Raw genomic sequence first — 8,915 nt, 5'->3', positions numbered from 1 at the left:
AGCCATTCAAAGCCACACGTGGACGGTTCCTTTCGTCCCGTCGAATCTGACCCGCGTTTCGTCCGTTCTCCGTGCTCTTGATTCATCCCACTTCACTAGTTTACTTCTCAATGCTCCCCAGCCCTCTATAAATAGGCTACTTCTACGCCTGAGTTCTCTCACTCTCTTCCTTGTCCTACTTTTTCTCGCACTAAGTTCACAGAAAAAGATAAGAAGGCTCTGTATTTGGGAATTTTGTTGAATTTTCAGTCGATTTTTTGTTTCTTAAAGAAGGAATGGCAAAAGTTGGTGGGATCAGTGAATCTAAGGGCAATGAGAACAGCCTTGAAATTGAGAGCCTGGCTAAGTTTGCTGTGGATGATTACAACAAGAAACAGGTGAGTAAATCAGAATTTCTTTGAATTTTCTTTTAGTGGGTGCTTTTCTGATGAATGAAGGAGGTCCTTGTTAACCTCTTTCACTCAGTTGGGAAAGGGAAAGGGCTTTTTTTGGAGAGTGGAGAGGGAGAAATGGAAGCTGGCTGTTGTGGATTTTTGGTTTATTTGCGAATTTTTTGCTGTAGATTTGATATAATATTGTCTTGGGAGCTTGTCTTCATACCAGAGTAAATTCTAGTACAAGAAAAGGGCTTGATTATGGAAGGGTTGCTGTGGATTTTGTATTTATTTGTGAATTTTTAGCTCTAGATTCGATCAAAATCTTGTCTTGAAAAAAAAAAAAAAAAAAAAAAGAACTTGTCTTGAAATCAGAGTAAGTTTTAGTACAAGAAAATGGCTTGATTATTGAGCCCTAGTAATTTAGAAACTTATTATTGAATCAAAATGATCTCATATGCCTTCGGAGAATATAATCTTTCCCTCCTAAACTTGATAGTAGGATAATATAAAAAAAGAATATTAAATGGCAAACGTGATAATAATAGGCGTTTACTTTCTAGTGTCAGTTGATCTAGTAATGTGAACTGGTATGACATGTTTGGACTTTGGGCGTTGGATTGTTTGCAGAATGCCCTTCTGGAATTTCAGAAGGTGATCAACAGTAAAGAGCAGGTTGTTGCTGGTACCGTGTACTATCTGACCATTGAGGTGAAAGATGGGAATGAGAAGAAGCTTTATGAGGCCAAAGTTTGGGTGAAGCCATGGTTGAACTTCAAGGAGGTTCAAGAATTCAAGCCTGCTGCTGGTGATACTAGTGCCTAAATTTGCTTCTTAACAATGCGCTATTGCCTATTTGCCTAGTAGAAATAAAGCTAACGCGTAAATGTCTTTCAGTTGGAAAGATTGGAGTTTCAAACATGCTTAGTTTGTATATGCTATAACTCGTAATATTAACATGTTAGTAACATGTTATCTTATGTTGGATAGATGTTAGAGCAACATAATCTTCGCTGATGTTCGGTTCGATGTGATCTGATCCTGTGGTTTTTATACCACTCTGGCTTGAGTATCATTACCCTTAGTCCCTTTATGTGGCTCTTATTGTTGAAATAAAGAGTCATTTTTCTCTTTTCTCTGGTAAGCACTTTCACAAGGCAAGATGAATCGCTGAAAATTCTCTGGTCATCTAGCATCCCCAATGCTTTATGTTCTTCATTAAAGAAGTGTTTTAGTAGACTGTTATATCGTTTTATTAATGCCTTAGGCAATACAACTAGTGGTCCTTATCCTCTTTTTGTTACTTCAGAACTTGGAATTCAATCTGCACATTTTCTCACATCATGAAAATGCCAGGCGTCAATATGAATAGAAAATTAGGAATAACTCTTTTAATTGCTCCCCTGGAAACCTATGCCCCTTCACTTTTTAGGATGGATCGATGTCTTTGGCATTTTTCTTCCTTAGGCTGTAACGATGTGTAGAATTTATCTGTCTTGCAAATAATTGAACAACACTTGACAGGTAAGTCTTCTCATTTCTTGATTCATCAAGTATTCTGAACTTAACCATTTTGCTTCACTTCAAAATTGACAAATCGCTAAACCACTGTACCACAAAGTTGCAAGTATACACGTTGCAAATAGTTCACAACATGAAGTGATAAGATGGAAGAAGGCCAAAAATGTAGGCAGGAAGGTCTCTTGAGGGATCACCACATGATTAAACTTGGGGTTAACTTGCAAGCTTCATCTACAGTGCCACAGAATTTCATGGCCAATAACGTAAATGTGGAAGAAAAGCCCTTTATTGTTTTGTTGTCACGACCAAACCGCATCAAACAAATGAACAGATAGATGGTGGAAGTTTTGAGTCTGTTTTTCCTCTCGCCATTAATACCTGTATTTGGGGGAAATACACATTGCATTGGTCATTGGTGGTGTAGTTTGATGATTAAAGGAGAATCACTTCTTGCATATTGACTCGTGTAAACAGAATTTGGAAAAACAGCCACAAGCCAAACATATTCTGCATTTTCTTGTTTGAAATGCCCCCTTAACTGATGCTTTTCGAAGTGCTTTAACCTGACGGGTTATAAATGGTGCAGAAGAAAGTTGTTGCCTTGAGTTTCACATTGTTCTTCCTACTACTACAGACAGAATTAGAGAAATAACGGGAGTATTTGGATACAAAATTTATTCCAAATAATATTTCGCTTGCATCATAAACATATTTTTCAACTCACCTTTTTATATTCCCAATCACCTTTTCATCTCACATACATTACATCACAAAAAGTGTTACAGTAATTATTTCAAATAATATTTCAAATAATACCCTATCCAAACAAACCCGCAATTTCCTATCAGTGTGATTCCATCACATGCAAGTCCAGATGAAGTGCTACTGTTGAGGTCCTTGAATTTAGTTGAAAGCGATCTATCTTCACTTGTCCGCTGGGTTCTAATTTCGCTTGTTCTTTGGGCTCCAACTTCAACCAAACCAGGTTGCCAAAGCATCTTCCAAATGCAGTCTTGCAACTCAACCAATACTCACCCTCTGCAAAAATCTGCAATACAATTGATCCTTGGTGTGATATAAGTGAAACAAACTTGTCAGGCCACGTTGTCCATTCTCTCTTGTGCTCATCTTGCCTGTGTCATGTAAATCATACCGCACGGATACAGCTCAACTTCCATAGAAGAAAGCAAATTCGTCTTAGCTAGTATGGACGAATTAAACCACCTGCTAAACTAATATTGTCAAGCTGCTTCGTGCATCAACCCCTGAATGGCAGGAAAATCCATACTTGCAGTCTAACTAATTTAGTGAAATATAACTTGCTTTAAATCTCCAAGGAATGAAAGTTATAAATTATACTACTAGCACACCAGGCATTTCCTGACACTTTAGTAGTTTCCAAATCGTAAGCAATAGAAGCAAAAGCAAAATGGTACCACAGTGTTGATGACGAAATATGCATCGCCATTTGAAATTGAAAAATATTTAACAGAGGCCCAGCTTATACAAATATAAAATTGACATCCAAGGCAAATATTTTTATGGTTGAATCGATGGTTATCAACTATCACGTACTCAAAGGAGCTACAAATCTTAAATCTTAGGCAAGATAATTACAAAGAACCTAGGATACTAAGAAAAACTTGACAAAGTTAGATTGGTAAGTAGCTGTTAGAGAGCACAACTACAAATAAAATTACAAAAGCCTAAGAAAGACAACCTCATTTCCTAATTCCTAACATGTCTAAAATACTTGACTAAGTTGTTCCAGTCACCATGATTTTCTAATGCCAAATAAGATTTTCCATCTATATCATGTGAACGCTACCCAATGTCAAGGATAACAACTACCTGCTACTCCATGTTGACTATCAAAAGCAGGACGGCAGCAAGTTATCCCTCTTCATCATAATCTTCCTCTTCTTCCTCTATCCTCTGATTCAGTTTAGCAAGTTGAACAGGATCAATAGCCATCGATTCCATGTCAGCAAGGGACCAACCAGGGTACTCTTCAGGCCTCACCTCCATAGGAGGCTTTGCCGATGAGGTAGAAGGGGTTCCAGCTGGTATGGCTCCGGAATCTGCATTTTCATTCAGGTCCACATTAAGATCAAAATTTCGAACTGGTGCCTCAGCATTTTGCGCAACCAAAGAGATTTTCGTATCATCTGGATTTGCTCCATTATCCATTCTTTTGATATTTATACTTTTCTTGTCACCATTTTGTAGCGAAATGTCTAGGTCGTCTTCATACTTTTCACACTGAGAAATTGATTCTTTCTCCAAAGTCCGATTAGCTCTACCACGACCTCTCCCTCTTCCTCTTCCCCTTCCTCTCCCACTGGTGTGGCCAGTCTCGGACTGCAGTCAAGAATATTTACCAATTAGGGAAAGCAGGCATCAAATGTCATTACTAAAAGCTCCTAACTTCTTGTCAATCTTTTTTCTTCCTTCCCATTTTGTTTTAATAGGCACATTAAAAGCTACAAAACAGGATTAAAATTTCACGTTTTATATAGACTTAAAGTTGCAGAAAAATAAAGAATATTGAGTCTTAATGGAAAAGCTAGGAGATGCATCTTATTGCAGTTAGTACCAAACTGTGCACCCCTCATGCTTTTAGGGAATAGTATCAAAGTCACATCACTTATTGAGTACAACAACTCAAGAAGTCCAAACATTTAGCATATCGTGAAACATTAGAGAAACCAAATAAAGAAACTGGATCAACAGATGCATGAAATATAAGCTCACCACGTGGCTCTTCTTGGCTTCATTGTCACTGTCGTTCCCTTCATCTTCAATAGCCTTCCTGCATGACAAAAGGTATTAGCACACAGCCCAAAACTTCGCATGTTAAAAATTTGCTTAATGAGAAACCAAACTACTAAAACCTCAAGTACCTTTTTCTAGCGGAAGATCCCTCAGCAGCAGCTTCTGAACCACCTAGGTCTGGTACCCTACTCACAATATCTCTCAGAAAGTCAAACACATTAAAGCTCTGCACACATTGTTTCCTACAAGTTAATTATGAAGTGTTATTATAAGAGGGACAGTTGCCAAAAAGTGCTTAACAGACCAGTGTCCTATAAATAAACTAAAACACAAGATACAGAAGAAAGCTTACAAGTGCAAAGAGTTAACTGTTTTTGCACCCCTCCTAAGAGTGATCTCATACGTTCGGTCACAAAGATCTTGCAGAAACAACTCCAAAGCTTTAGCTGCCAATTAAAAATTTTAATTTACATAAAAACCAATACCATATAAAGGAAAAGCAAAATAAAAAATAACAAACAAAAAATACAAATCTAAATCATACAAAGAAAGAGACACCCTTTTGGGGGGAGGGGGTGGATATTCTCCCTTAACTACTTACACACTAGAAGAGGTACAGCCATAGCAATCTTCCCTACATCTTCATCAGCTTGCATAATTTTCTTGATCCTAGACTGTGAAAGGAACAAGACAGTTAGATGCCATGTTCAGGAAAGGGCAAATTCAGTATGCAAACAATCTATATGTAACTCAAAAGTCTGTTGTACGGCAAATAAACAATCTGTTCTTAAGATTACCAAAGTTTGCAACAGTGAAGATTGAATACAAAAAATCCTAGTTCAAAAAGAGAATTTGTAAGCAGATGGTACTCCAAAAATGCACTCCTTTACTTAAACCTCGCAATAACCTCTGGCCTGTTCCTAGGCGTCATAGGAAAGAAAGGCAGAAATAAAAAATAGATTATTCCCTGAGAGCTTGTCCAATACCACCAGTACCAGAAATGAATCTCCTTCACCTCCGAGATACTTCTATGCCAGCCGAGAATTACGAATCCGCTATGAAAGAAGCGGCAGACAGACTAATTTGGACGGTATTCCCCAATGATTAGCTTTAGGAGATTAAGGTCAGCCACTGTATTTAGGTTTCCTTATCTCAACAGCCATGAAGATCACATACCGTTTCTCCTTTAAAGTTACCAAACATGCACCAAAAAGTTGAAACAACCAAGATTGGAGAGAAAAGCCCTAGTTCAAAAATATCTTCAAAGCAACTGGGTGGTAAAGTACATTCCTTTACCTTAAACCCTAAAGTACATTCCTTTACCTTAAACCCTAACCTCTGGCAGCCACTATACTTGGGTAATCCTATCTCAACAGCTCCGAAGATCAAACACCAACCTATCAAAATCATAACCAGAAGAGTACAACTCATATTTAAGCATATCTAAACTCGAAAAACAAAATTTCTTCTCCAAATTCAGCTTTGCGATACCTCTGAGCATACCTTACTTTACCTTCTAAAGCTTTCAACTTGCAAAAACAATAATCCCTCCATTCACCAGCTCCCTAAACCTACCCCAAAAACCAGAAGGGGCTCTCATAATTTACTTTCAAAACATACCCAAAAGGAAAAACCGCCAGAACAAAAGAAAATTACACAACAATTCATGGTTAAACTTACTACCAAGCTGCCTAAAATCCGGAAAACAAAAAGTATTCAAAGCTTCCACTTAGCTCTAATGCAAAACTTAGCCCTAATTGCTCTATTTCTCAACAAATTTAACAAATTCAAAACTAGAACAAAGAAAAGGAAAAACTTAAGAACAAGAAAAAAAACCCCATAAAAAAATCTACCAAAATAGACACCAAAAAGCATACTGAAAAGAAAACTTACGGCTGGGAAACGAGTGTCGAGCTTCTTCCTCATGGCTTCTTCAAAAATTTAGAATTTTTGCGGCCCCCACAACCACAAATCGAAGTTTATCAGTTTCTGTTCCTTCTTATCTACATATAATTCCGTTTCCTGAAGGACTCTGTTTCGAGGTTTATACCTACAGCAAGAAGCCTTTTGGGAAGAAGAATTTGATTGGTTTTTTTTTTTAAATTTTTTTAACCCCAACTTTTTGACTTAGCGAAATTGATTTTTTCTTTTTTTTTTGGGTATTGCTTAAAATAGTAAAGACGAATAAATAAATGAAAAGGGGAACAAAAGTCAGTCAGGGGGTTTCACAGATTCGATTTTATCGGAAAAACCCCTATTCTTGATGTCATCAGAAGTCCTCCTCTTTTTATTTAATTATACTTTCTAGGCTCTTGTTTTTATCTTTTCCTTGTTCTTTAATGAGTTAATTACAATTACATCCCTAGAGTTTCAAGTAATTACAAAGTAGTACTGGTATAAACTTGTTTAGGAACCTTTTTTTTTTAATTTCAAATTTCATGTTTTAATGTTATTTCATTCTTTGTGATTTAATTGCAACTAACTTCTTGTGAACACTCTGTGTGTGTGTTTGTGTGTTTTTTTTAAACACTAATTACACTCAGTGTAATGACGTGATGATGATTGTGTAGAAATCAGTTAATTCACAGTTAACTTTTGTTAATAATAATGATTATCGACATATTATAAACAAATTGAGAAAATTTTCAAGGATGGTAATAGAAAATTATAATTATGCCAAAAGCATATTAGAATATAGGTGTTGGATCAAGTAAATAATTACAATTAATATTTGGGTAGGATTTTGATAACATCATATGCAAAAACTTTAGGAACATGAATAGCACAAAACACAATTTAAATAGAAAATTTTCATACTTATGATAAATGTTACAGCAAATCGATGTAATTTGTCAATTTTTCTTACCATGTTACGGAATATACTGATATTGTCTTCCCTCTTTTTTTTCCCTTTTGTGAGATTTAAAAAATGAAGAAGGAGAAAGGGGATTGGAACTCAACGAGCTCCAAGGTCTCGACCTTAACCATTAATACTGATATTATTGTTCTTTGATAGTTTTTTTCTTTTTCTCAATACTTTAAATTGGAATGTCATAGTAGTAATTTTCCATATTTAAAGGAAAAGTAAATAGTAGAATATTTGGTCTTAGTATGCTTGCTAAGATTCTAGGTCTATAACATGGTTCTTATCAGTCACAAAATATGAAACAAGTGGGTACTTCCTCACAGATTTGGAGATTTTGAAGTGGTACATGGATACCAATATTTTTGCCTAAGCATCCACCTCCTTGCGCAGTTTCACATCTTTAACAAAAGACTTAATCCCAAAAAAGTCCATTATAGTATTACTTTAGTAGCAAATTGCCTCCTGTCTTCAAGAAAATACAAATTGTATCCTCTAAATTATGAAAGACAATCATGTTTATACACACACATACACACGCACGCACATATATGTATATGTGTGTGTGTATACATATGTTATATACATATACATATATATATACACACATACACATATATAATATATACTATATATATACATATGTATATACATATACATATATATATACACATACACATATATAATATATATAATATACATATATATATTTACATATGTGTGTGTGTGTATATATATATATATATATTTCTTTGACATTTTAACCTTTTGGCTCTGAAATTATGTTTTTCTTTTTCATTTTACGGAGAATTGTTAATTCAACAAAGATAAAAAGTCTCATGAATGATTAAATTAGACACCAAAAAGTTAATTGTTTTTTTTTGTTTCAAAAATAGGTTTATAGTTTTAATCTTAACAAAATCTGTCTCTTGCTTCCTCATACTCAAAACTCAAGAAAATCCGTGAAAATTCTACCGATGGAAAGAAAAGAAAACTCAACATTTTAATTGGGAAATGTTTCTTTTAGTTTTTCCTTTTCTTCTTCTCGAAAAAATATATAAGTTTTTTTTTTTGCCTCTAGCTTTATTATTCATGAAACTTGACTCCTATTAATATAACAATTCTCCATAAAACAAAAAAAAAATAAAATAAAATTGGAGCCAAAATGCTAAATTTGGTATATAAATTTGGTTCCTTGGTGCCCAGAGGAAGAATTTGTTGCTGCTAGTTGTTGCCGAAACTGATAGGCTTGATGGCACTTTGTTTTGCTTTGGTTATACGGGTCAACCATCATTTTGTTTTACTTTTGTTGATGTAGTTGAACCTTCAATATTTTGTTTTACTTTTATTAAGTTACCATTGACTTGCTGAGTGAGTACATT

At 35.2% G+C, this 8,915-nt stretch overlaps 2 protein-coding genes across 6 annotated transcripts; one reads left to right on the top strand and one right to left on the bottom strand.

Moving 5' to 3' along the window:
• LOC113725008 (cysteine proteinase inhibitor A-like) lies at window positions 1-1,562 on the top strand. Its single transcript, XM_072074009.1, has 2 exons — window positions 1-377; window positions 1,005-1,562. Exons 1-2 carry the CDS (start codon window positions 276-278, stop codon window positions 1,197-1,199), a joined length of 297 nt encoding a protein of 98 aa, XP_071930110.1. The 5' UTR covers window positions 1-275; the 3' UTR covers window positions 1,200-1,562.
• A 1,028-nt stretch (window positions 1,563-2,590) lies between these two features.
• Window positions 2,591-6,805, bottom strand: LOC113725001 (uncharacterized). Of its 5 annotated transcripts, none has more exons than XM_072073992.1 (7): window positions 6,564-6,800; window positions 5,272-5,344; window positions 5,023-5,116; window positions 4,799-4,912; window positions 4,650-4,707; window positions 3,747-4,256; window positions 2,591-3,160 (listed from the first exon to the last, which is right to left on the bottom strand). In XM_072073992.1, exons 1-6 carry the CDS (start codon window positions 6,594-6,596, stop codon window positions 3,789-3,791), a joined length of 840 nt encoding a protein of 279 aa, XP_071930093.1. In that variant the 5' UTR covers window positions 6,597-6,800; the 3' UTR covers window positions 2,591-3,160; window positions 3,747-3,788. The 5 variants fall into 5 exon arrangements, with proteins under 5 accessions (XP_071930093.1, XP_071930090.1, XP_071930096.1 ...); XM_072073989.1 differs by having other exon boundaries at window positions 2,591-3,119; XM_072073995.1 differs by having other exon boundaries at window positions 2,591-3,028.
• Between the last annotated feature and the right edge of the window lie 2,110 nt (window positions 6,806-8,915).

Source organism: Coffea arabica, chromosome 1c (genome assembly GCF_036785885.1).
Source record: "Coffea arabica cultivar ET-39 chromosome 1c, Coffea Arabica ET-39 HiFi, whole genome shotgun sequence".
Classification (NCBI taxonomy): domain Eukaryota; kingdom Viridiplantae; phylum Streptophyta; class Magnoliopsida; order Gentianales; family Rubiaceae; genus Coffea; species Coffea arabica.
Note: the sequence above shows the minus strand (reverse complement) of the source record. Positions and strands in the feature narration are given on the sequence as shown.

Excerpts from the sequence above, each read along its gene's own strand:
- LOC113725008 (XM_072074009.1), top strand. The coding sequence starts at position 276 with ATGGCAAAAGTTGGTGGGATCAGTGAATCTAAGGGCAATGAGAACAGC. Across the intron at positions 378-1,004 it reads ATGATTACAACAAGAAACAG|AATGCCCTTCTGGAATTTCA; the intron begins GTGAGTAAATCA and ends GATTGTTTGCAG.
- LOC113725001 (XM_072073992.1), bottom strand. The coding sequence starts at position 6,596 with ATGAGGAAGAAGCTCGACACTCGTTTCCCAGCC. Across the intron at positions 4,708-4,798 it reads GGATCTTCCGCTAGAAAAAG|GAAGGCTATTGAAGATGAAG; the intron begins GTACTTGAGGTT and ends TTTGTCATGCAG. Across the intron at positions 4,257-4,649 it reads AAGCCAAGAAGAGCCACGTG|TCCGAGACTGGCCACACCAG; the intron begins GTGAGCTTATAT and ends TCTTGACTGCAG.